General features: G+C 48.1%; 9 protein-coding genes across 9 annotated transcripts; 6 read left to right on the forward strand and 3 right to left on the reverse strand.

The window, feature by feature from the left end:
• Positions 1-52: 52 nt before the first annotated feature.
• Positions 53-1,198, reverse strand: ACHE_80599A (MOSC domain-containing protein; the record flags this gene model as incomplete). The annotated part of the gene is made up of 1 exon (XM_043283988.1): positions 53-1,198. One exon carries the CDS (start codon positions 1,196-1,198, stop codon positions 53-55), a length of 1,146 nt encoding a protein of 381 aa, XP_043141212.1.
• A 289-nt stretch (positions 1,199-1,487) lies between these two features.
• Positions 1,488-2,440, reverse strand: ACHE_80600A (putative pyroglutamyl peptidase type I; the record flags this gene model as incomplete). The annotated part of the gene is made up of 2 exons (XM_043283989.1): positions 1,488-2,270; positions 2,345-2,440. 2 exons carry the CDS (start codon positions 2,438-2,440, stop codon positions 1,488-1,490), a joined length of 879 nt encoding a protein of 292 aa, XP_043141213.1.
• Positions 2,441-3,247: 807 nt separating this feature from the next.
• On the forward strand, positions 3,248-3,550 carry ACHE_80601S (uncharacterized protein; the record flags this gene model as incomplete). Its single annotated transcript, XM_043283990.1, has 1 exon — positions 3,248-3,550. One exon carries the CDS (start codon positions 3,248-3,250, stop codon positions 3,548-3,550), a length of 303 nt encoding a protein of 100 aa, XP_043141214.1.
• A 218-nt stretch (positions 3,551-3,768) lies between these two features.
• Positions 3,769-5,519, forward strand: ACHE_80602S (cytochrome P450; the record flags this gene model as incomplete). The annotated part of the gene is made up of 4 exons (XM_043283991.1): positions 3,769-4,011; positions 4,081-4,197; positions 4,246-4,417; positions 4,468-5,519. The coding sequence occupies 4 exons, from the start codon at positions 3,769-3,771 to the stop codon at positions 5,517-5,519; spliced, it is 1,584 nt and encodes a 527-aa protein (XP_043141215.1).
• A 3,091-nt stretch (positions 5,520-8,610) lies between these two features.
• Positions 8,611-10,611, forward strand: ACHE_80603S (uncharacterized protein; the record flags this gene model as incomplete). The annotated part of the gene is made up of 1 exon (XM_043283992.1): positions 8,611-10,611. The coding sequence occupies one exon, from the start codon at positions 8,611-8,613 to the stop codon at positions 10,609-10,611; it is 2,001 nt and encodes a 666-aa protein (XP_043141216.1).
• A 2,357-nt stretch (positions 10,612-12,968) lies between these two features.
• On the forward strand, positions 12,969-13,745 carry ACHE_80604S (uncharacterized protein; the record flags this gene model as incomplete). The annotated part of the gene is made up of 5 exons (XM_043283993.1): positions 12,969-13,020; positions 13,076-13,127; positions 13,210-13,289; positions 13,348-13,499; positions 13,551-13,745. 5 exons carry the CDS (start codon positions 12,969-12,971, stop codon positions 13,743-13,745), a joined length of 531 nt encoding a protein of 176 aa, XP_043141217.1.
• A 2-nt stretch (positions 13,746-13,747) lies between these two features.
• Positions 13,748-14,869, forward strand: ACHE_80605S (uncharacterized protein; the record flags this gene model as incomplete). The annotated part of the gene is made up of 2 exons (XM_043283994.1): positions 13,748-13,930; positions 14,372-14,869. The coding sequence occupies 2 exons, from the start codon at positions 13,748-13,750 to the stop codon at positions 14,867-14,869; spliced, it is 681 nt and encodes a 226-aa protein (XP_043141218.1).
• Positions 14,870-19,907: 5,038 nt separating this feature from the next.
• sld5 (putative GINS DNA replication complex subunit Sld5) lies at positions 19,908-20,810 on the forward strand (the record flags this gene model as incomplete). The annotated part of the gene is made up of 2 exons (XM_043283995.1): positions 19,908-20,087; positions 20,178-20,810. 2 exons carry the CDS (start codon positions 19,908-19,910, stop codon positions 20,808-20,810), a joined length of 813 nt encoding a protein of 270 aa, XP_043141219.1.
• Positions 20,811-21,955: 1,145 nt separating this feature from the next.
• nimT (putative tyrosine protein phosphatase MIH1) lies at positions 21,956-23,837 on the reverse strand (the record flags this gene model as incomplete). Its single annotated transcript, XM_043283996.1, has 4 exons — positions 21,956-23,084; positions 23,138-23,348; positions 23,421-23,482; positions 23,590-23,837. The coding sequence occupies 4 exons, from the start codon at positions 23,835-23,837 to the stop codon at positions 21,956-21,958; spliced, it is 1,650 nt and encodes a 549-aa protein (XP_043141220.1).
• Positions 23,838-25,603: the final 1,766 nt, after the last annotated feature.

Raw genomic sequence — 25,603 nt, forward strand, 5'->3', positions numbered from 1 at the left:
TAGCACATTCTTCGTTTATTTATACAGTAGTATAAGATAGGATAGGAATAGGTTAAAATCCCTTGATATACCGATGCTGATTCGTCTCTTCCAATACGTCAAACCTCATCCCGACTTCAATAGTACCCTCGTTTCTCGGCGCAGCAAGCATCCCGAAACACGGTTTGAACTTAATTCCCTCATCAATCCGTCGGTAACTCACAAGAGTATCCCAGGGCTGCTTGGAGTGCTTCTCTGCCGTCTCGGGGTTCACATTCGGTACCTGGCACCGCGCACACCGCGCCACGATATCAAGATCAAGCGCAGGCGATGACAGAACAAACGAGTCCCCATTTTCTGCCAAGCTTCCACTGTTACCATTAAACCGAACAGTCTTCCACGAATCCTCAGTCCAAGGCGCATTCCCCTTGATCACGATGTTTGGACGAAAGCGCTCGATGGTAATAGGATCGGCACCCTTTTGACGAAGCCGCGAGTTCAGCTCTGCAATGGAGGCCTCAGAAGCAATAAGAATAGGATGCACATCGGGAAAATTCACACTCTGCGTGCGGCCCAGCAGTTGGGGGTCCCCGTTTCCTTGCAGAATTCGTGGCGTGGGACCCTTGTACACGAGCGCGACGTCCCGGCCCAAGAAGCGCGAGAATGGCCCATTAATATCATTGCCATAGACGTAGCCGTCTGTCAATACGTCCCAAACCTTCACCTGAGAAAGAGTAGTGTGCTGCTTCAGCCAATCCGTATCGGGAACTGCGGGGATACTAATTGGTTTCTCTGTAGTCGCAACATCACCATTGACACCGGTGATACTCAGCAAAAGTGACTTGCCATCCTCGCTTAGACTCGTGTTAATCAGCGTCATCTCCGGGATCTGACGAATAGTTAAGAACTGCAGAGTCTCCGCATCAACGAACATCCATTGTCGGTCGAGATCAAGACCGTGTGAGCGGAGTATGCTCTTGTTCACCGTGAACCCGCGACAGGATTTAACAGGATACACGCGCAAAGAGACGATTTCACTGCTGCTGTTGGCATTTTGCTTCTGGCGTCGGGACCAGAGTTGTTGGAGGCGGCGGAACTGGTTGCTTTCCGGGCCGAGGATGACGATGGGGATGAGGAGGATGGGAACCACGAGGAGGAGCACAGTTAGTACTCCTGACGGCATGCTTAAATACTCGAACATGTTGGCTATTTCTATCATGTTGAATGTGTTGATGGCTTCAGGTCGGTTTGTACGAGCCAAGAATTTATGTCGGCCGATTGTCTCTGTCGGCTTCAGCCGCATTCATCCGAGGAATTGCCGAAAGCGTCAGGCGGATGTAGAGAGTGCTATTTTTAATACAATTAAGAAAAAGCGATTGAAGAGTAAGAGGAACAAAAAGAGGATATTTCAGAGTGACGCTGATGTTGAATCTATTGTGTTGTTGCGTTGATATTCCAATCCTGCAAGTCAATGCGAGCTATATATGATGGACTAAAACAATGAATTTCTATGTAGCCTTTTCATCAAACCAAGATGTTACAAGGGCTTTAATAAAGGCAATCGCAACATTCCTCCCATACTCAATATCCTCATCATTACACGATGGAGGAACATGGAAGAAAGTCACGTTGCGGTCCCGGCCTTCCTGAAACGCCTGTGCTAAACTCGTGTAGAGGATGAACTCACAAGCGTAACGCCCTGCGTCCTGCGAGATGCGAATATCCGCTCCAGGAGGCGCAAACGTCTTCCATATATCGACAAACTGGTCATCCGGTGGGCGAGGGTTCGTATGTTGTTGCACAGCCTGCTGTGACTTCGAACCAGGGACCGTGCCTGGTGTTTCCATTGCTGGTGCATTTACTGTTGTACGAACATTCGTCGCGCGACCGGCCTTTAGAATCGGAGGCAGCCCTAACTGTCTCCAATGCATTTCACCGTCCAGAAAACCCGACCTGCCAGTGATATCTGAAAGATGATACGCATCGCGGTGTGCCTGTGTTTCCACAGAATAGTAGTCCCTCGTTGCAGCTATGCCCATATGGATCACGATGTCCGGTCGTCGACCACCATGATTCTTTGCATATTCGTCTAGAATGACCGGCACTATCTCTCGGATCGTGGAGTAGGCCACGGGTATCGGCGTGGGATGGACATGGATAGAGATACGACGGGAAGTGGGGGCAAGGCCCTCTTGGGGAGCGAATGAGGGGGCCGCCGAAGGAAAAGTAAAGGATGACGGGAGAGATGAAGAGATCAAGTTTGAGGCATTGGCAGCATAGGCTTTAAACGGCTAGTTCCCTTGTCAGGTACGAGATTAGCAATCCTGGCCTCCGAGAGGAGGTGGTCTCCAGGTACGCCACTTACACCAAAGCCTGTAACTAGGACTGAGACCTCCTCAGTAGGCAGGACAGTCTGCTCAATTCCGTGAATCTGGGATTGTCCGAGACCAGGGTCTCCCATGATGGCAAGCTGAATACGAATAGGCTATAGAAGATAGAGGTCGCTTTTTCTGCTTGGCAGTTGAGGTTGAATAAAGCAAGGCTCGAGAGCGTCTGCAGTGGCAGCGCCTTGCTCGTTGCCCAACCCCGCCTGCAACAAGCACGACTGAAGAGGAGAAAGTCGCCTGAGAGATGTCCTGATCCGGGTCTTGGCGTCACGGGGTCTTGAGCCTCATTTCACCTTCGTCTCTGTACGGAGTATCAACCTCAACTACGGAAGAGTCAGGTGTTTCGTCAGAATTCTGCAGCTATTCTCGGATATCTGGATCCCGTATCCGCACGGGACAACAGACGGGAGCGAAAACGAGAACGAGTACGTGGGGAACTCTCCAGTTACGATGCAAATACGGACACTACTCGACCGGAGAACTGATTATTGAAATCCTTCTCGAAGAACCGATTTCCCTAAAACAGATATTGTTCGGATGGGGCATTTTCCGTATGGCATTCAGAACGGTGACCCCTTAAGCGATCCGTCCTTTTCCTCGCGACATACCAAATTGGGATACTTGTCTGGGCTCCATCGGTTAAGCCCGACTCATCTAAACGACGAATCAGTTTGTCTACAGAGGGTATTTGGAGGATTTGTGCATGAAAGCGAGGCGTGCAGATGCATGGAGGAATTGTACTCCGTACCACTGTTTAGTATGGCTACACCGCGATCACAGAGAACAGCCAGCATATTGGACAGGGGATACTGGCAACAAAGGAAAAAGCAAAACCAGATCTATCCAATTTGGGTTAACCCTCAATCCTTGCAATATTCAAGATGCTATGCGCCCTTCTTTATACGGAGTACTCCGTGTCAACAAAGGAACACGGTTTTCAGCTCGACAGAAAGATGATTGTTAATGCACCTAGCACCTACGGATACGGTGTGGCAGGGCCTCTAAGCGAACAACTTCTAGAACTTCTTATTCGGGAATATGGGGTGCCTATCACTTTCCCGGAGACGTCGACCATCGGCATTTCGAATCTCAGAAGCGCCCATTTCCATGCCAATAAAGCAGATTTGACAGCTGAGGACGCTGATCTCGCTCGTGAGATCTTCTCTGGAAAATTGAGAGCATAATGAGCACAAGCTTGCACAAGACAAACATAACTCGGAGACATGTCAGTGTGTTTCTTTAGACTGTCGATCACCGTATCTAACGTATCGAACCATGCGCCCCGCCTCGGTTGCTTAGATTCCGCTATCCGTGCTAGGGGTTAAAGATATATAGGAAAGCGATGCTGCCCATCTTGTTACCCTTGTTTTGTGACAACCATTCCGTCTGAGTTGAAATTTTGATGTTCCGGCAGCCGAACATGGCTGTGACTATTGAACTTTTCGAGAACCCCTATGTGCTACAGGGCCTAGCAGCGGCCATATTCCTTGTGTATGTCTCTCATTTCTTGAGAGACCTTTCCGATGGATTCCCATACAAGAATATCCCCCTCGTGGGGAAGACTCGTTGGGAGCTGTCAAACACAAAAGCCAAAGAGCGTTTCGTCAACTCGGCCAACGAACTAATTCAACAGGGCTTCTCTCAGGTAGGATCGCTTTCATATCTCTATAGGGAAGAGAAAGAAATAAGTGCTAATTCGGATTCATTTGTATAGGGAAAAAGCGCTTTCCAGGCCATGTTCTCTCATAGTCTGATGATTGTTTTACATCCTCGTCTCATGAACGAAGTCAAGAGTCACCCGCATCTCAGCTTTGATGAGGCTACCAAGAGGGTATGTATAACTCACTGTCTAGCTTCAAGCTTTTACTAACAGTTATAGTTATTCTTTGGAGGCCAGTTCCCTGGCTTTGAGGTTTTTGATGGACAGGACAAAGATCATATTGTGCTGAACATCATCAACAAGAAAATCACCCAAACCCTTGGCCAACAGACCATTCCTCTCTCAAAAGAGACAGCCTCTTTGCTGAAGGACACGTTTTCCGAATCGGATGGTACGTCACCCTCAACAGTTTGTGGTGAGCCTGACTAACTGATCGCCTAGAATGGCAACCCTTTGTATTCGCAAAGGAAATCCCGCACATGGTGGCTAGATTGTCATCGCTTGTGTTCATGGGCGAGGAGATTTGCCACAACAAGGAATGGCTCGACGTATCTGTCAACTACACCATCGACTCGTTTGTTGCTGCCCGGGAACTCCGACTTTGGCCCGCTGCCCTCCGCCACGTGGTGCATTGGTTCCTTCCTTCGGCCCGGAAAGTGCGAAATGACATGAGCGTTGCCCGTCGTATCGTTCAAGGAGAGATTGAGAAGCGCAGACTGATCCGCGAAGGCAAGCTGCCAGGGAAGGGCGAGAAGACACACCCGACTGTACTGGACTGGATCGAAGAAGCTTCCGCCGGACGTCCTTTCGACGAAACTCGTGCCCAAGTCGGACTTTCTTTGGCTGCCATCCACACTACGTCAAACATGTTGACCAATGTGCTGTACGATCTGACTGCTTACCCGGAGCACATCCAGCCTCTACGTGATGAAATCAAGGCGGTTCTGGAGGAAGATGGCGGCCTGATGAAGACCAGCCTGGTCAAGATGAAGCTGCTTGACAGCGTCATGAAAGAGACCCAGCGGATGAATCCGGCAGGAATGACCTCGATCAACCGTGTTGCTATAAAGGATGTCCCGCTGTCGGACGGAACGGTTATCCCCAAGGGTGCCGGCGTGGTAGTTTCAGGTCACATAATGCAGGACGACTCTGTGTACCCGAATGCGCAGAGATACGACGGCTACCGATTCTACAACAAGCGCCAGGCGCCCGGCCACGAGCATCGTCACCAATTTGTCACGACAACTCCGGAACACTTTGGTTTCGGGCATGGGCAGCATGCTTGCCCGGGACGGTTCTTTGCGACCAATGAGATGAAGATCTTCCTTGTCCATTTGCTATTGAAGTACGACTGGAAATTCGTCGAGCAACAGGGTCGGCCCAAAAACATTCTCCATGGCACTGAGAACATTTGCGATCGAAACGTCAAGTTCCTTTTCAAGCCGCGACAGCCGGAGGTCGACCTTGCATTGCTTGGGGAGGGGACAGCCTAGTGATTTCTTCATTTTCTTCATCTCTTCTTTTCCGGCGTTCTTATTTTTCTTTTTTGCTTCTTACCCCTCCCTGCTTTTGCACGATGTGACGCACTACAAATGGCAGCAAGGAAAACCGGATTTCCACACATGGCGATGCGCCGCACAGACATATTTAAGCTCGCCGTGTAAGTGCAACTTGGACATGCATACAGCCGTACATAACATGAGGCGCGCGCATATACTGACTCGTGTCGGGTAGTGCCCTGTACTCTTATATATACTTGAACGACTTATGAAATTGAATATTATTTGTTTTAATTTGCCTTCACTGCGAATACAGTACAACTTAATGACAAACTCTGTCCTAATAACTATCAAGAGCAATGAAGAATAGGCACCACAGTACGGACTAGCTATAGACGCAGAAATAGTTCTGCTATTGCGTATGGATACAGCCATGACTAGAGTAAAGTAAGACATAGGAATTTTGTTGACAATGGTGCAAGCGCAAATCTGAATGATCTCCATAAGATCTTCGAGTTTATACTAGAGTTCTGGGTATGTATGCCATACTGCAAGTCACTGTATGCCACTGTGCTAATGTCAATAAGAACCCGTCCATCATTCTATTATTATAGCAACTACAGACACATACCCTAATCTCTTGATTTATTGCCTGCAGCTATGAAAGCCCGCACCCGCTGCTAATTACACCAACCGGCTATCTCGGGGTGTGCTCTCATTGTCCCAGCCCCCTCCGGATATCCGCTCTAAAGGGGAGAACCAAGGCACGAAAGGAACTAAAGAAGTAACTAAGGGATTGATTCACCTATCTTGCAATGGTTACATCTAGGAACAATCATGTCACATCACATTCAGTTTTATTGCTCTATGCATGTTAATTGTAGATACACTTGTCTAGGGTATGAGTGAAATGGTTTCCAAATTAGGCTAGATAGCAGGGTACTCTGTATTGTTGATACCGTAATTTACCAACGCGTTGAAACACGCTTAGTCGCGTTTAGTCGCGTTTCGAGTGAGACCAATATAGCCTGATTAGGTTTAGGGTCGGTAATTTTTCTTACGATGACGTCGTGCCCGCTTCTGGTACCTGATCCCTACTCCGAAGTACTCTTTGTATAGCACAGTTGTTCTTATGCTAAGAAAGCATTGTGATCGATTGCTCTTAATGTCGGAATTCGCAAATTGAGAGCACTACCAGGGCAACCAGGACTACAGCATTGCAACGCGAACCGTGTGAATCCATACTGACTCGTACAGCGGTGGAAACACTAGGGACATCGCATCTGCACGAAACTGGAGTTTGGCATCGCAGAGGGACGAAACACCAATTCTTATTTGCCAGAAGGAGGCGAATTAAATTGGAACGAACAGTATTTTTTCTTCTTGTGACCGGATGGACTGAACGAACCTTCCTGTCTTAACTCCTTCCCCAGCCACCGACTTGACCGCACATTGGCAATTGGTCGTCTTTCTTTTTTTTTTCTCTTTGGTGGCCTGGCAATCACGATCGATTCCTGTTTCCTCCGCGACGCTGCAGATCAATCGAATTAGTTCCTGAAAAGACTTCGATGAAGGAAGTGAAATTGTGAGCTGCAGTGGATGGAGTAAACCCTCGTGGTGGCATGGTTCGCTGTATGAGTCAATTGCAGTAGTTATCAGTTGCAACCATCATCAGGAATGCACACACCGAAGTTCAAGTTCAATGCTCAATCTAGCAGAAGCACATGAAGAACGAGCTCTGGACCCTCCTTGCAGCTAGACGCCCAACTGGGATACCAGAAGATCCTCCACTGCCAATTGACGGCCTTAACGGAATCCTGGGTCTGATTTGTTCAGTGTGCCAGCTCAGTAGCTCCTTCCCTGTATTAACTGACAGTATTCCGTATGTATTCTCCCGAGGAGATCGTTGGGGCGCGGTGAGGCGGATGGATTGGGTAGTCCAGCCTCCTGGTTGGTAGGCCGGGGTAGTAGTATCTAGAGAAAACGAAGGGAAACTAGCCAGAGAAGAAATCTAGAGTCAGAATTGGTCAATAAGAACAATGGAATATTGTCCAACTTGTAATTCAGCGCCGAGATTACCGTGGTGATGCTGCACGGTGCATGCGAGTTGTAGAGCTGTATGGCAAAAGTCAAGTCAGTAGCATCCAGTATCCGGGAGAGCACGAGACAGACAGACAGTGAGGGAGCATCTCTGGAATGCGGGCATCCTCGTGGTCTCTAACTCCATCAATTCCTGTCTTTCTCATCTTCAATTGTATTCTGATTATCTGCCATCTTAACGGTGGATCTGTCGGCGTCGCTCTACTCCGTCGCCAGCCCGTGCTCTCTCTCGCTCTTCTCTCCTCCTCTCCTCCTCTCTTCTTTTCTCCTTCCATTATCCACCTATTTTTCTCTTTTCAGGCATCTTTTGTTTCCTTTGTTGGTTTGGCGTTTTTGTTTGTTTGTGTGTTGTTGTCTGCATGTGTGGATGAGGCATTCCTCCCTGACTTCATCTGAGGAATTCCATACAAGAGACACTCCTCTCTCCTCTCCATACACCCCGTCAAGTACAACGCACGGCGAATTCGATCGCTTTGCCTTCTCCTTTTTTCTTTTACTTATTGACCTTTTTTTCCTGGACTCTCTCCTATTTTTCTTTTCTTTTTGGCCTGTTTGTTTTCTTGTAACGACCTTACGACCTCATTCTTACCGATCTATTACTCCCGCGCCAAAAGACGTTGGACCACCATTGACTTGAACAGTTTTCCTTTTCTCTTTTTCGTCTGATTTAACTATTCTCAAGAAAAGAAAAGAAGAAAATCCCTTACAGCATATCGTGTGGAAATTGGTTTGGTTCTTCTTAGGGATTCTTGAACGACCTCTCGCCATCAATCCCTCTGACTCCATCGCATTCCTCGATCCCCCCCCCCCCCTGCGCACACCCCTTCGAAGGCGAAAATTGAGACAGATCGGTTCTCGCGCGCGATGCGATTGGCATAGTGTCTTAATTCGGACCGCTATACGAACTTATCAGTTGCCATAACCACCTCACTCTCGATCGCTCAACCCGTCCGGATAGTGTCAATTGGATAACAGTGGACGAACAATGGAGGGCCGACCAGGAGGGTTGTCGCGCACATTGCCCAAGAACTTTACCTTTCCGTCGTGTGCAGACGAGCCCAGGACCCCCAAGCGCGCCTCTATTCATCTCGACGTCCCTCCCCCGCCACCTCGCGCGGCCAGTTGTCATTCGCGCCGATTTCGCCCTCGCTCAGGGACCGACGTCTCTGCGCAGGTACATTCTGATCCCATTTCATGGAATCAGAACCATTCCGATATTCCTCTTCCATCAATTGAATTCCCTCAACAATCGTCACCACCGTCCAATGCGGCCGTGGCACCGTCGAACGCCGCTTCGGGATCCACCAGCAACGATCGCTTCTTAGCGCCTCCCCGGGGCCGCACGGCCCTGAAAACGCCCCCAACCCAGATTCGTACGACCCCGACAGAACTCAATACCACAGGCGCATGGTCAGTATTGAATAATCAGCAAGCTTCAGGTGAGGAGATCCGGCGACCCAGTTCATCTTGCTCGCACGTCTCGGATTCCTCCATCTCCTCTGTCGAAACGTTCGCTTCCCGGCCGTCGGAGGGAAGCTGTACCAGCACCGAAAGCGACCTGCAGGACCCGTTCTTCTACTTAGAGCTCCCGAAGAAATCTGTTGTCTTGCAATCGCCTCCACCGTTACCCGAACAGAATGCTACAAAGCAAAGGCGCACTCGTCAGGTAGCCGCCAAAGAGCGCTGGACTGCAGAGATGGACGGTCACCTCTGGAACACATATCAATTGTACATCCAGGATCCTACTATCACCCCATTCAAAATGACGCCCGGCAGTATCCCACCCTTAGGAGTCACTCACCGCGTGTCGCGCGAAGCGAAGAGGACCTGGGACCGCAAAGCCTTCAAATTCAACCGAGATATTCTGAGCCAGTCGCAACGGTGTGACGATGGTAACAACACGCCCACTCCCAAAGCCAACAGCAACGCGACAACAAGGCCCGGATGGCCTAGGTCAGAAGCCTCCACCAGACGGCGACTCAAGCTGCTGTGCAGGCGCAAGTTCTCCATCGCACCGCACTACCAGCGATTGATGATGTCCAAGAGTCCTGCACCGTTGGAGGACTCGTCTTCCCGAGAATCATCCTGCTTCGAAGGACCCGGTCCGAGTTCTACCACTTTTGCGACCCGCGATTTGGGTGTGTCCCTCGTATCCAGCTCGGTTCCTGGGCCTTTGTCGCAACTCGCGACCGAAGATCAGCCTCAGGACGTTCCTGTCGACTTCAACCCATTCGGTAGCCCCAAAGAGCCAGCGGTAGCAACAACAGCACCGGAAGATTCTGTCGCAAAGAGAGCTCTTGGCCTCGACCGACCCGGTGCTCCACGCCTTGGATCACCGTTTACCTATCATACCTGGGGTCCGGACAACAGCTCTTCGAAACGGAAAGTCCATCGCCATAACCCGATGGGTCGACGAGAGACGATCCATGTGACGACAGGCTTCCGGTTGCGATCGCCGCCACGTATGGATCTGTTCTCGAATATAACTAACGCCCCGCAAGCCCAGGACCCGTCGCAGGTGAACGAACCCAACGCGTACTCCCATCTGGAAGAGTTCGCACGCCAGGGCAAATTGAACGATCTTGGGAACCGTCGCGTGCGGATTCGCAACCGTGGTGCGACCACCAGCTCTGTGAACCCGAGGGCTATCCATCAGCTTTTCTCCCCGCCGTCTTCATCGTCAAGAGATGAGACTATGCCACGGGAAAGACCTGTGTCAGGTCATCGACGCAACCTCAGCGGTGACAGTATCAAACGACTGGGATCGCCCTTTAAATTGGAGGGAATACGCCATCGCCATTCCTCGTCGGGCAGATTCCTTCGACACACGCCATCTTCATCGGAGCCTTTTGGCCCTGCTCAGGTGCCGCAATTGAAGCCTTCTCTGTCTGAGGGCGTGCTCCCGTATAATACCACGGAGCCGGGTCTTTCTGATGCAGAACGGATCCGACGGGAGATACTAAATATGCAGCATTCGCGAAAATGAGCGGTTGTTGCATGAATATTTGTCACGGCGATCTGTTCCCATGGCGGTGCCGTAATATTACTATAATCTGTTCCACCATGGTATCAGCTCTTTACCTCGATTTCCTTTTCCTCACGACTTTACCTCGATTCGACCGTATAAGCAAAAACGGTTCTAACGATTATAACGAAATCTCCATTGAATGATCTGACTTCTCATTGAGAAACGAGAAAACGAACAAAAAAAAAAAAAAAGCTTGAACAAAGAAAATACGACACGAACATGACCTGGAAAACGACGAACTGCGCATTCGTCTTTGAGTCTTCTGAAGATCCAAGCCGGCTGATACTCTTGGTCGCTTGGAATTCTGATTGGCATTCTTTCGCTTTTCATTTTTCCTTTTTCTACACACAATTCTTTGGATTTGGATTTCGTCGACGACTCGGGATGTGGTACACAAGGCCTATCTCGGTCATCACACGTTCTTTGAGATTTCCTTATATTCTTTTCTCTTTTCTTCATTGGCCTGACTTCGAGTCGGAAATACAGACCCAACGGGGCGCACAGTACCCTGTCAACGTACCCTGATATACAAAAAGAAAAAAAAAAAGGCAAAAAAAGACTGACTATACTTCTCTCTTTACCAATTTCTTTCGCTTCTTTCAACTTTGACTACGATCATGCGAATGCGAATAGCACCTTTGACACTTGATGACTATCCCACTTTCAGCAATTCAACATGATGCATGAACATATACTTGCTTGCTTTGACTTGTTTTGACGTGACCTGATGGGATATGAAGATGGGAACGACCTGATTGATTTATATGAATGAAGTACGAAGTGATGTTGCTACTTAGCAGATGTTGCTGTATGCAAGTGTCTCAGCGAGCGGGCGACTTTGATTTCTTTAAATTGCTATCATTGTCTTTGCAGCATCGATTCGAAGCGCTTTGACTGATTCTTGATTCTTTTCATTTGACTTTCTTTTCTTTTTTTTTTCTGTCTTGGCTTGACTGCTCTGCATTATCTATTGCATTCTTTCGAAGCTATCTATGTACTTGATTGAATTTACATCCAGGCTTTTACTTTTACTTCAACTTAAGCATCGATACCTTTTCTTCTCTCCATATACCGTCTTCTGCTGCTTTACTCTGCTCACCTAGCTTTTATGGCGCCGATTATGATGAGGGACACTGGTGATTAGATTGGGCTGAAATCGATCGTGTTTCTTCAGTACGTGAGATGACCGTCTTGGTTTGCTTACTTACAATTGCAATGATGGCTACCAGCGAGACGACAATGTATACCTTATTTCCTTCTCAGCAAGTGTGCCACATTATCGAGCTCTCAACGCGAGTTGTGATATTCCCGGTCATCCCGGCCGTCTTCTATTTCCATGTAAATGACCCACAGACGTGTGCATTACTAGTTGGTTTAGTATAGGAGCTTCTGATAAACAATAATAGTGGGTTTCATAGAGAATAAAGACACAGGCTATCATTATCATACAGGCATGAACAGAAATGTACAGTTCACAGTAGTACAAGGGCGAACGAAGAAAGTGACCTCAGGGTACGAGCAAGAAGCTTTTGACGTCGGTCGAACCGTCAGGCGCTAAGCTCCGCAAAGTCTCCCGATCACGGATAATCTCCTCGATCCGTTAGCCCATTCCCGAAGCATGCATAATTCGCGCTAGGGCTGCATGTATACCCAATAAGGTCCTCGACGGGAGTTCAAAATCAGCATGTTGTTTGAATTCAACAAGACGTATGCCTTGCTCGTTGGGCGGTGGGAGGTCCCGAGCTAAACTACCATGAAAGCCAGGGTAGGTTGTGACTTGGTAAACATTGTCATCCGCCTGAGAGATTCAGTAAGTATGAATGAACATATGAAAGTGACATCCTATTATGATACATACCGTGGGCTCAAAAGACAATTTGCATGCCCCAAAGGTTGATCGCTCCATCTTCCGCCAATGAAGTTCTTCTAAAGGGATGGGGGTGATATTTTCGTGCTTGGTTTGTTTCCAGATTGTACGTGCTGGTGGCCTTGTTTTCGGCTTAGCCTGGACTTTCGCGATTCTTTCGGATCCTTGTAATCCTGTTGGGGGTCTATATAGAGGTCGATCTGAGAAACTCTCAGTATTTGCTTTTCTGGAGGGCAAGTTCGTATTATGTTGAAGAAAAATCATTAAGTATTCCTGGGAGGCAAATGGTACGAACGGAAATGTATTCACTGTACTGTTGGGCTACCGCGCTCTTCCTTTTTTTTTTTTTCTTCCCTTCTCTTCTCATCTCCTCCAACTCCTTCCTTTCTTTAAGAATCAGTTAATCATTCATCTTCTGGTTTGAATTACATATCAACTCACTACAGCGATGGAGGCCTGTGCGGACAGAAGGCTTCCTGAGCTTCATAGGGATGGGTCAGGTAAGATAGTTGCCTACACATATGGAATCACAGATGACTGAAATGGCTTTTTTAGACAAAGAAATTCCTAAGGAGGAGCTATTTTGCTACACCAAGCACAGGTTTCTGTAAGTTTAACGGCTTTTCTTTTTTCTTATGCTGGGAAATGCCTCGCGCTAACGACAACAAGTATAACTAACGAACATAAAGACTTGCGGAACATTATGTGAAATTCAACCTGCAGGAACTCCTAACGATTGCTGTCAGTATCTCCGAAGGTGCAACGAATTGTGAGTCCTAGATAATTCATTCTACTACAAGTTTGATTCTCACCAAATCATCTACCAGGTACCAGAGTCACAAAGACTGTTGATGGCTGTTCCAACAAGGCTTTTGTCTTAATCATGCACAACGGCTCTGAAGTCTGGGCAAAAGCACCCAATCCCCACGCTGGACTTGCTCGCTACACCATGGCTTCCGAGGTCGCTACGTGTGATATCGTAAGTCACGTCACGTTGACCACTATAGTGACATAGTACTAATATTTACAGATCTGTACTTTGTTAAAGATTCCCGTTCCTCGAGTCCTCGCATTGTCATCTGTCCCGAACAATCCTGTCGAAGCCGAGTATATCGTCGAAGAGAAGGCATACGGCACCAGGCTGGATATCTCGTTCCCAGAAGCTGGGTTTGGTTCAGCAAGTTGTCGATATGGAGAACAGACTCATCAGCATAACCTTCAATAGCCATGGATGCATCTACTCCATGGATGAACTGCGCTCATTGGCTGGAGAATCAGTTTAAATACGACCCCTTGGTCCTGGGACCCTTGGAGCGCTACTCGATGGGACGGTTTACATGTCTTAGTTTGTGGCAGGGCGCGAAGAAAGATATGAAATCGGATCGTGGACCTTGTGATTACCCTCCTCTGGTAAACTCCAAGCGACTTCACTCTCGCGCCGGGATTCAATGAAATGGCCTGGGTTGGATCCCATGCAGTCCCTCGAATGAACTATCACCAATCTATGGAAAGATCAAGAGTTTCCTGAAGACGGCATCGCGCTTCTGGCGAAGTACTTGCATGTGGCTCCTTATCTGGTCCCTCAAAAAATTGACGCAGCGCCCAATGTCCTTGTACGCCCTCACTTGCAGTTAGAGAATATTTTCGTCGACCAAAAGACATACAAGATCACTTCTCGTGCGGTGGCCGTCAGCACGTATCGCACCTCTGCTGTACCAAACCGATACCCCGCGCTTTTGCCAACATTTAGGACCAGATGTGGAAGAACGGCCTGGAGATTACGATTTCCTCTCTGAATTCGAGAAAAAGAAGGCTGATGAAGAGATCGAGAGCGAAAGCTTGGCCGCATAGTATGAAGCGCAGCTACTATTGCGAGCACCCCGCAAGTGGGCTGTCTACAAGCAGAAGACGTCAACAGATTCTATTATATGCAAACCCCTCATAACTTTCTGTCAAGAGGCATGGAATAACCCCGTTCTCTACCTCCTCCGTCAGTCTCTTATGTTGATTGTCGCCTCATGGGACAAACTCTCCGAAGTACCTTGCCTGATCGAATTCAGCAGCAAGGGAAAAAAAGCTCACGAGAAGGCAATCGAGAGTACAGAAATCGTCTGGAACGTGCTCGCATCGTTCCGGTGGGGAGCCTTGCTGCCTATTGATGGCATGATTGGCCCGGAGGACTATGATCAAGCGATTGGGAACAGTCACTTCTTGAAGAATGTATTTGTGTCGCTGGCTAGGGACAAGGAAGAAAAGGAGTTTTTCGAAAGATCTGGCCGTCCCAAGAGTCTAGGGTTTGGCCGTTTTAGGATTAGCCGTTTGAGCTTGGTGGCACAAGCTGATAAATAGGGTTACATATCTACAGCCCAGTGGTAAGTCGTACCACCCAAGCTTGCTCCACAGTACCTGATGTTGATAGTCTGATATCAGTTTTTTTTTTTTCTTTTTTGCTTATCTGAATGAGTCGTCTACGGAGGTGCGCGGAGCTGAAATCATGTGGAGAGCATTTCAGTCTCTCGACGTTAGCTGTGTACCTGCCCTGCCTGCTTGCTAGGATTATTCCGGTGTGGTGTATGTGTGTTTGAATACTGTGCTGAGGGGTCTCTTTGGTAAAGTGGGTATCTTAATGCTGTCTACGTGTCCGTGCATTTTGTTTATGCATCTTTTTTGGGCAAGGCTTTGGACCGATAGCAGTGTACTAGTGTCATCCTTTTGTCTTCCCTCGGCATTCTCACAATGAAAAGATTCGAACAACTTCCCTAGTCGTCTAAAAGTTAAGTATCCTCGGCTCTACTCCGCATTGATCTGCAGTAGCATTCTATATTCGTCGTTGTATTTGTTACTGTCGACCTGCTTTGCGGGGTTGGACTCGCGCTTGCCCACCTTTACCTGCAGCCTTGTTGCATGCTGTGTTACTGAGCTGGTCGAGTCACATGTAAGCTTGCGCTTGGTCCATTTCTATTTCTGGTCTATGGTTGTCTGATTTGTATTCTTTTACTGTTCTTTGCTTTTCGGGTTAGCCGCCTCGTATCTCGTAGCGGAGGCAAGTATAGGTATAAGTAGCGGTGTCTCTCACTGCTTTCTGTTCAGACTTCGAAGTATCTCAATAAACGCAATCAATTGCATTATAATCATTCCCGTCCTGTTATTAATCGCCGAATAATCTTGAATTCGCCATGCGTCTTCTCTTCCTCCTCGCTGCTTTCGGTGCTGTTGCATCTGCTCTTCCGATTCTTGGACGTCAGGTAATACTGAGCCGAATGTTGTGAGATTCATAAGATATTAGAGGCTAACACTTCTATAGGACCCGAACGACCCATGCATCGTATGTCCCCCACGTTGAGCAATGAATAATCAATCAACATAACTAACAAACCTCACCGAACAGCGAATCCAAGGAAACCAATGCCCTGCAGAGTCAGTTGAAACTATCTTCCTATCCTGATACGAGTTATCAATTTGCCTAACCGCCATATAGTCACCCATATCTACACCAACCCGGTCCGCTTGCGACTTGCTGTGTACGTCCATGTCTTTCGTTGTTTGGTTTAGCGGACTAACGTGTGATAGACTACGGAACCTGAAAGTGACGAAAGTGACGAGAGTGCACAGAGTGCGGTGGCTTCGGAAACTGCAGAAAGTTCGGGGTAAGGAGGGTTCTTATGAGTTATGATTGATCGAATGTGGTACGAATTATGATTGTGCATACGTTTCTACAGAGTTGAATAAAATTCATATATATCTGAATGGATCACAGTAAATTGAGAATTGATCGATTAGATCATTGGATTGTAACTCTACATAGCTAGATCTGATTCTCATTCCTGACGGTACATACATGCCGTCTAAGAATAGCACAAGGCAAGCATTCAGGAATGGACATCTACATTCCTTCATGTCTTTCTAGAATGGCAGATGACAGATGCCATTCATGTACGGGGTACATACTACGGAGTGCGTACCGAGTGAGCATTCCATCCTCTATGCCGCATTCGCTCAAGAAAGATAGCTGCATTTTCAAGTATTATCTGCCTTGACGAAATACAACATGCTTCTGGACCCTTGCTTGTTTTGCGAATGTTTATCTGTTGACTGCGCGTGACCACTTACTTGATACGCACAGCTGACATATCAGCCATGGGGACTTTGTCTGTGTGCTCAAGCTCACCAAAGGCCATACATACATGGAGTGGAGTGGAATACACGGCAGTGGAAGAGATCATAGATGTGGTTGGCTGTATGATTTGAGCAATAAGGAATGCCAACTCTGCTGCCTTTCTGTCTCATCCCGCTGTTCTCTAGTCTCGTCCTATTCCGTATCAACCTTTTCTGATAGAGAATGGATAAGAAAGTCAAAGAAAACGCTTCCGCGAGTGGTAATATCTCTCGCTTGCTAGCATTCGGGTAACATATTTGTTCCAAGAAGGCTTCCACAGCCTCTCCTTTCGGTCCCATGCGAAGTGGGTAATGGTAGATTCTCTTGACGCCGTTAGACTAATATGTAGAAAGCTATGCAGAAGGAGAGCTGATTCGGAATGGTTATTGTCATTTTATTTTTCTGAATAATCCAAGTGAAACTGCAAGTTGAATAGAGCCCAGACCTGCGGCTGCTGCCGTTCATATATCTAGAGATCTGGCCTGTACAATGTATTGGAAATGTTCTATCAAGTAAATACGTTTATTGTCTGTGAGGGACCTCCAATTATTTTTACAAGTGAATCGTGCTCCTGCAGCATGGTACACCAGTTTTTTGAATTCACTAGCGGCTCTGGATTTGAAGTTCTATCATATCCAACAACGATCAAGCAGGGGTATCTTGCAATGGCATCTTTGGTGTTGATTCATCTCGAAGAAGTGTCGGATGCCTTAATCAGCATTGCTGGTCTCTTTGGTTGCTTCCGGCGCTTGGAGTGTGCATTAGTATATGTTTCCAGACTGGCAGTATAGTGTTTAAAAGACTGCTGAAAACGCAACGAAGAACGCAACTTGTCTCTTTCGCAATTATCGCCTCTTATACAAATGGTTGTGTACCTTGGAGTATCAGATTTTTTTTTTATGCGATATCTGGTTAAATATGGGTTTGAAACCATTTTTGATTCCCTCACAAGGGAAGCTTGCGTCCCTGGGAGATGCGGGATGTATATATACATGCGTGTCCGCGTATTCTCTTACACACACAGTGGCTTTCTTTGCATTTAAGGGGTTCCAAGGATCGATCCTCGAACGACATAATTTCTGTAGAGCTGTACTGTAGGAATTTCCTTGTTTTGAGAGATAACTGTGATATTCTCATGTGTTCCTTTGTGATCTTCTTGTCGGATCCAGATTATATGAACATAGCGGCTTGATGCCTGTCACGTCATTTGCTCAAATTTTAGCTATCGCCTCGTTCGGACCTCCTTAATCTTGGAGGACATCAATTCATCTTGTTGACAACTCTTCGCTCGCATAGATGACGTGCCCAACAACGGTTGTGAGTGTACATTGGAGTCGATCAGCCCTAGTAGAGACGGCTTACCAAACCTCTGAATTCGTTTCGCATGTCTTCGACTGCTGAATTGGCGTCCAGCAGACTGTCTAGGAACCAAAATTCGTCAGGATCTCCCACTATCCAGGGATCAAGCTCAACTGGGCTAATAGCTCAGGCTTGTTTGGTAGAACGCCCACACTTAGGGTCTCGACAACAGTATAGCATTGCAGCCTATTATCTCCAGTGATGTCGAGCGGGTTCCTTTGGTTGAGAAAGTGAACTTAACGCAGGAGGGTTAGACATGATCACGACGCATGAGCGCCTAAATGTGGCGCCTGGGTGGTTTCACTGTTTGAACCCATGCAACCACGCCCATTCCTTGGTTCTTCGATGTCCGTCCAGTGTATTTGCTAATTTGGCTGGTTCATTATATGGGAAATGCCCATGCTCGGTCGATACGGACAGTCGCGCGACACATACAGTATGATCATTGCTACATAGTAAAACATTACTTCGCGGTCATTGATCTGCTCAACAATTTCTCCGTCATGGAGAGCCAATGGCTTATTTTTGCCAGTGTGTAAACTTCCCAAAACCACTGTGTAGTGGGTAGTGGGGCGTTTGCGTTTTCTCAACGGCCAGAACAGGTGAGATACTATGGTTGTATAGGTACTACTGACTCTTCCTGGTTTGGAGTAGCTAGCCAGCCAGATGTACTTCACGGCCTTTCTGATCTGGTCTTCTATGTCACTGTATAGGCTGTCTTTGGCTGGTATTGTCGTCGTCTCCTGGTATCTATTGTTAGCTTATGCTAGTTTTCATAAAGTGTCTCTGCCAACATTACAGAAGCAACACGATGCTCACTTTAAGGTCACTGCACATACATATTAAAAAGAATTCTACAGTCACGACTGACTGGAGTTTCCGTTGCCTTCTAAAGTTTTGCCAATACTCCACGCTTCTTTATAGCTTATGCCATTGGGGGCACCAGAGCAAGAGAAGTATTGTCGCCTTAGCCATGTAACGTCCAGTATATTTTCTCTTCCACTGGTATCAAAGTCGCATTCCTTTCACCGACAATCAGTTGGCGGATATGCTGTTACGTTGGTGTAACAGCGTACTATACGAAGCCTATGTTGAGCTGTGCTAACTAGCTCGACGAACAAGGTATCTCGTATGGGAGGGCCTTGTTCGCAGTCTAGCCTTCTGTCGCCATCTCGAGTTGTCGCTTCTTGTTAGATACTCAGGATAATTCCCAGAAAGTGCTCGTAGGCGCCGTGCGCTTCTTCCGGCGTCTCTGTGCTATGACCTTCATGGCAGCCTCGAGTGCAGAAGCTCGCCTCAAGGATCTTGCTCAAGGCCCATGAAAGGTTCGACTCCTGCGAGATAACTTGGGGAATGCCAATCTAACCATGCGTTGTATTTCCAAGCTCCATGGCTTTTTAGCGCAGTAAGGACTGGTTTGAACCTTTTGGGAGTTTGGAACGCTGTGTATACACTCCCTGGCATACTGGAGTAGTGGAATTGGGTCCTGTTGGAAATTGTATGGCTCTTCGCTCGTGATTCCTGGTAGCACGGAATGTGCAGAATAGAATGCTTGGAGGGCCGTTTGTCTCCCGGGGATCGTATATAAGTATTCGGGGTGAAAAAAGATGAAGAAAATTAGATTTCACCCTCATAAGACTAAATTTCAAAGCATAAAGAAAGGAAGGAAGTAAAAGAGAAAAGTGAATACCCACATGCCATCAATCCATCCAACTAACTACATAGTTATAGTTAGTTACAAGTTACTGCCTCAGGCACATATATTTCCGCTCCTGCTCCGCTCTTGCTCTTTATCCACCACCACCATCAAAACCCATTGTCACCGCAATTGCCTCTCCCCAACCCCATAAATCCCATACCAAGCACGCGAACATGGACATCGACGACATCCTCGCCTCTGTCGACCGTGATGCCAACATCCAAACCCCCGAATCCGCAACCCTCGACAGCCAACTCCTCACGCGCTTCTGGGTCGCCGAGCGCGCCGTCTCAGAGCTTCTCCCGTGGCCCGCGAGTTTGATGGATAGGATGATGGAGAGGGTCAGGAGGCAGGTACGTTACCTGTCCCTTCATATCAGCTTGCGCAGCGTTGCGTTTGCATCTCGTTGAATTGAAAAGGTAGCTAACCGGTAGTGATGGTAGATCGAAGCAATCGAAGACCTAGCAGCCTCATCCGCCGACCCAATATCAACCACCAACAACACAAACAACGCAACCCTAAACCTCAAACTCTCAATCCTCCAAACAGACCTTGCCCGCACCCAATACCTCATTCGCTCGCTCCTCCGCCAACGCCTCGCAAAACTCACAAAGCACAGCATGCACTATCTCCTCCTCATCTCCCCCAACCACAACTCCCAACCAACCCAATCGTCGCAATCGTCGCAAACGCAACAACAACAGCCCGAGGACTCCGTGCCTACACCAGATGATATGTCGAGTACGAGTCCGTTGTCGCCACAGGAGACGAGCTTTATCCATGCGCACCAGACGCTTCTTGCGAGGCATCATGGGTCTTCGTTTCTGGGTGCGTTTCCGCCGCAGTTGAGGCGGTTGGATGATAATGCGGGTGGGACGAGTATGGTACAGGGGCCGGAGGGGAAGGAGGCGGTTTTTGTGAGGTGTCTTGTTGATGAGGTGGGTGTTGTTGTGCCGCCGGGGGACGGGGTGGAGGAGGAGATGGTGGGTACGGGGATGCGGATGGGGGATGTTTGGGTTGTTAGGTGGGAGGGGGTTAAGGGAGCTTGGGAGAGAGGGGAGGTTGAAGTCTTATGATCTTGGGGTTTTGCGGATGTTGCTCTGGGAGTTCGGATATTGTATACACTCGGTGGCATAGCGGGTGTTAGGCGTTTGGGTTTACTCCGTACAGGAACTACTGGTATAGGATGCAATTGAAATTGAAATTGATTCATTCATAGCCCAACAAAGGAAATATCCTTTCCTCCCAAGCTGATCCCATTAGCTGTCGGGTATGTGGTATATGTACAGTTAGCGCTGCCATCTCATGCACATTAACATCCTCGCGTTGGGCGAGGTCAGGCCTTCACAAAATTAGAAACCCAGTAGCGGGTCCAGCCTGTAATCAGAAATCTGTACAGCAAGAGAAATGCAGTGGCTCCACAGGTGGAAAGAATGGTACAGGGAAGCGGGAAGAGAGGAGTAAAAAGTGGTAACAATGAAATCGTCAATCCAAAAGAAAGGGAGATGCCAAAGACTAGGCAAAAAAAGCAAGATCGTGAGCAAAACATGTTCAGACGTAGATGTGATCTGGCTGACTTGAGGTCAAAATCAAGGTGATCAAGGTGAGACGTGAGACAGGTCGTATACAAAACATAGGAAATAGTCTAAGTGAGTGGCAGTCAAAACAAACAGAAAGATATCCGGTCATGAAATCCAAGGTGGTCATCAGTGAATGTCCGACTCGAGCGAGCAATGTGATAATCGGATACTGTCGTTGATCAAGGAGTCGTCCACCTTGTCCCAAAAACAGAGCAAAGGAGATACCGATAAACGTGGTAAAGATGCAATGAAACCGAAATTCATCAAACGAGTGGACGGGAGCTAGGAGTCGACAATGAAGACGCTTGCCTGCCAAGGCCCAATTATGCGCTCAATAGCCGCTCCTTGAAGCTCCCTTGAAAATAACAGATAAAGAAAAGATAGTCCAAGGATAGTACTCTTACGATCCTTGACCACTGTCAGCCGTAATAAAATGTCCGAAATGGCTCACTAGAGCGCTCGAAACGATGCAAGAAAATGCGATGGCAAAAAAGCTGTCACGCTGGTATAACACGAGCAAAAAAAAAAAAAAAAAGAAATCAACCGAGAACGCCGTACAGAAATCCGAGAGTCAATGCAAGATGTTTTTGTTGGGTTTTCTCGTTTTCTGTTCTTTTGGGTATCAAAAAGGTTGGTAGCGTTTAGTAGGAAAGCATGCGGCGAGCAGGACTCCGACCTGGAGCAGGACTATCCCCGAAAGGAGATCCCAAGAAGCGGCTGCCAGGGTTGCGGCATCGCCCGGTTGGGCTGTCTTCCATCTCAGGTGAGTTTTCCCCAAAGGCAAAGGTCTGCGCACGGTTGAGCTTGGACCGTTGCTTGACCTTACCGAGACCGCGCTCACAAGCGTATTCGTGTTCTTTAGCGTTCATTTCAACGTAGTTCTGGGGGTAGCACAACGAGCGATGCTCAGCAAAGAAAGCGCTGTAACCCCCTTCCAAGATGTACATATCGGGATAGCTAAGGTTCGGGTATTGATCAATGTTGACAGCGCGATCCCGATGACGAAGGTACTTCGCCATGATCGGAGCCCGGTGGACGGAGTACTCGCAATGCAAGATTAGTGCAGTCCGTGGTTTCGGTTCCGCGAAAAGCTGAGCGGCCAGCGACTCCTTGTCATTGTAGTTCAGCGCTCCGTTGATGTGCCCACCTTCATACTCATACTCGAAACGGCAGTCGATAACCAAGATGTGATCGAACCGGTCGTTGTACTTTCCGTCCATAACCTCCAGCAGGGTCTCCCTGTTGATCCGAGCCAATGAATCTCCCTGGTCCTCCGGAATGAAGTGAGGCAGCTGTAGGGAGGGGGTTCCTTCAATGTCGATATCGGGGATCGACGGAAGCGGTGCATTTGTGGTGTAGTTGGCTTCTTTTTCGGATACAACGTCCTGTGGGTGTTCAAACATACTCAACGACCGTCTGCACAGCTTTCGAGGGCGCAGGCAGGGGTTGGAGCTCTTGCGAATCGACGACGCGGGAGAACCACAGCTCTTGGCGTGGCTTCCACTGGTTCCCAGACCGCCGCGCAATCGCGCATTCATGGCAAGGCTACCAGACGAGTGATGGCGCAAGGCGGGTCGTTCCCGTTGCGGAGATTCCCCAAACAGATCCTCCAGCGAGGCCGAATTGCTCAACGAAGTCTTTCCATGGGCACGGCTGTTGAATCGGAACGGGGGAGCTTGACTCTCGGGGGCCGGACGGTTCATCCCCATCTGGTAAGAGTGAGCTCTGCTCTTCGCGAGAGAGGGACGCAGAAAGGTAGGACGTTTTCTCCTGTAACGATCAGTTAGACAAGTGTCCTTCCAACTGGACGTCGGGATTATTACTCAATAAGGTTCTCCTTTTGCAGCATCGGCGAATCCTGCAGCGGACTGGGGACACTTGTCCGCATAGGCGAATCCATGTCCAAGCTCGGAGACTTCATGTCGGTATCCCGAGCAACGGAAAACGATGGCTTGTGCGGCAAAGGAGACATTTCCATACCATCCATAGCGGCAGCAGGCGAAGATGGCATCGGAGGAGTGGTCATGGTATCTTCTATTTATGTGTAAAACACGCATAAGCATAAACCGTTTTTGAAGCAGTTCGTCCGATGTTGCATCGGCTTACCATTGCCCTGTGAAAACAGGTTCGAAGAGAACAAAGACCGTCTGGGCGTTGCCAATTGAGGGCTATTTTGGTGTCAACTCTTTGTCCCGGTAAAACAAAACATATGAAAAGGGTTAAAGAAAGGATATAAAACAATCAAAGAAAGAAACAAAGCAACGAACGCACGCACCTTTGATCGATATGAAAATTCTGAGACAAGTCCGCAGCAAGGCTTGCGGTTGGCGACGTGCCCCGGACCGGTTTCATATTGAAGTAGTCGCCGCCCTTTTTCATGGACAGGTCTTTGAAGTTGAAAGAACTGGCTCCAATGCCCGACCTGGGACCGCACGACGGATACGACGTTGGTTCGGGACGGAAACAGTGACCAAACATGACAGATGGAGGCTGCATGGCAGCCAACGGGGACGAATGTTCCATTGCGTTTTCGTCTCGTTTGGTTGTGCAGTAGTACAGAACTCAGACAGAATGTTCAACTATGCCGTCACAACCTGGCCAGTGGTATCCGATAGATTCTCTTGCTTGTGTATCCTTTTTTTTTTATTTTTCCCCTCGACATCCAATTGCAATAGTTGATATATATCCTTTCGCTCAAGCTGAAGCTGACCAAACACGGCTCGTTCGAAGCAGAGCGCCACAGACCACAATTGCAGCCGGCACTCCTCCGTATGCTAAAATCGACAATTACAGGGCCATGACCGGCAGATATAAAACGTCGAGTAAAAGGAGTATCGGAGAGCAAGGAGTGCAACCAGAGGGGGTGGGAGCGGAGGAGGATCAAAATCAGTTCTCGTCACCGGAGGGTTCTATCTCGCAAGAAAAAAAAAATTGACAATAACGTTAGCCTTCAGAACAATAAACCCCGAATAATCCTTTTCTGGCTTCTGGAGAGGTGCAGGGTGCAGGACGTACCGAAACGAGCAGCAATCAAGACCAAATAGGAACGAGGAGGGGCAGAAGCGACGCAGCATGGGAAAGTCAAAAAGGAAGAAAGGGATAGGGTCGGAGGATATACTGTCGAGCAAGGGAAAAACGACAGGAGGATTGGAGAAAAAAAGAAATCGAAGAGAGAAAAGGAGGGGAGGACCTGGAAGAAAAAGCAGTAAAAAACGAGGTCTCAAGAAGAGAAGAAAAAGGTGTGAAGCTGAAGGGATGACCAAACTTGTTGCAATGGCAACGCCGGAGTGGGGAGCGATCTCCAGATGGGCGACGAGCTTAGATACGTCCAGTTGTATGTCCTGTACAGAATACTGGGAGATTTTGTACAGATACAATACTCGCAGCCTCTGATTACCTGCAGAGGGACAAGTCACTGGTACCTACGGAGTATATGGGAGCAGTCCATAGGCAGATGGTAGGCACATTGGACAGTTGTATACTGCACAGCTGGCCATGTAAATTACGGTATCGGACAGTATTGATACGGCAGCACCGACAGGGTTGCAGGAAGGGACTAACCCGAAACGGCTAGAGGCCCTCGTTGCCGGGACTCCCTTGCCGCCGTCTCTTTCGCTGCTCAGCAACCGCTGTGCGTTTCGGCTGACTGACACTCGTCTCACGGGTGACAGCTTTTTCTTTTTTGCTTCTTGTTCGCTTTCTGGTCCGTTTCCAATTTTACCGACATTCTGTCATCACTCTGACTTCTTTGTTCTCTACATAGTAAGTACATTTCTGAGACTGCCCTTTACGCTCTGTACTGCAGACTATCTGTTTCCTGTCAGGTCCCTGGCATGGTCCTGGCATATGCGAGGTTGTATAGAAATTTATTACTTCACTATTACTCCGTACTGTATGCAGCTCCATCCAAACCCTAGGACAGAAAGAGAAAACCGAGAGAAAAAAAATTACTATTATACAACCCTGCTATTGGTCAATAATCGACAGCCATTGTCCAGTCAAAAGGCCAAAAAGCTCGGAATGAGCCTCAAATTCTCAAGATCGAAATCTTATCCGTTCCCCACAGTCACGCCCCACATCGGAGAATCACTTGGGCCGACCGAAACAGGATAAGAATAAGGACATGACGCAAGGAGCATCAAGGGACAGATAACTGTCATCTGCATTTGCCCTCTCGCGGTACACAGTATGGAGTACATACATAGTACGGAGATTTTCCCAGGTATCTCGCCTACTCATCTGGGAAAATGTCCACATGCCTTTTCACCGGCCTTATTTCTTCACATTAT

Source organism: Aspergillus chevalieri, chromosome 8, assembly GCF_016861735.1.
Source record: "Aspergillus chevalieri M1 DNA, chromosome 8, nearly complete sequence".
Taxonomy (NCBI): domain Eukaryota; kingdom Fungi; phylum Ascomycota; class Eurotiomycetes; order Eurotiales; family Aspergillaceae; genus Aspergillus; species Aspergillus chevalieri.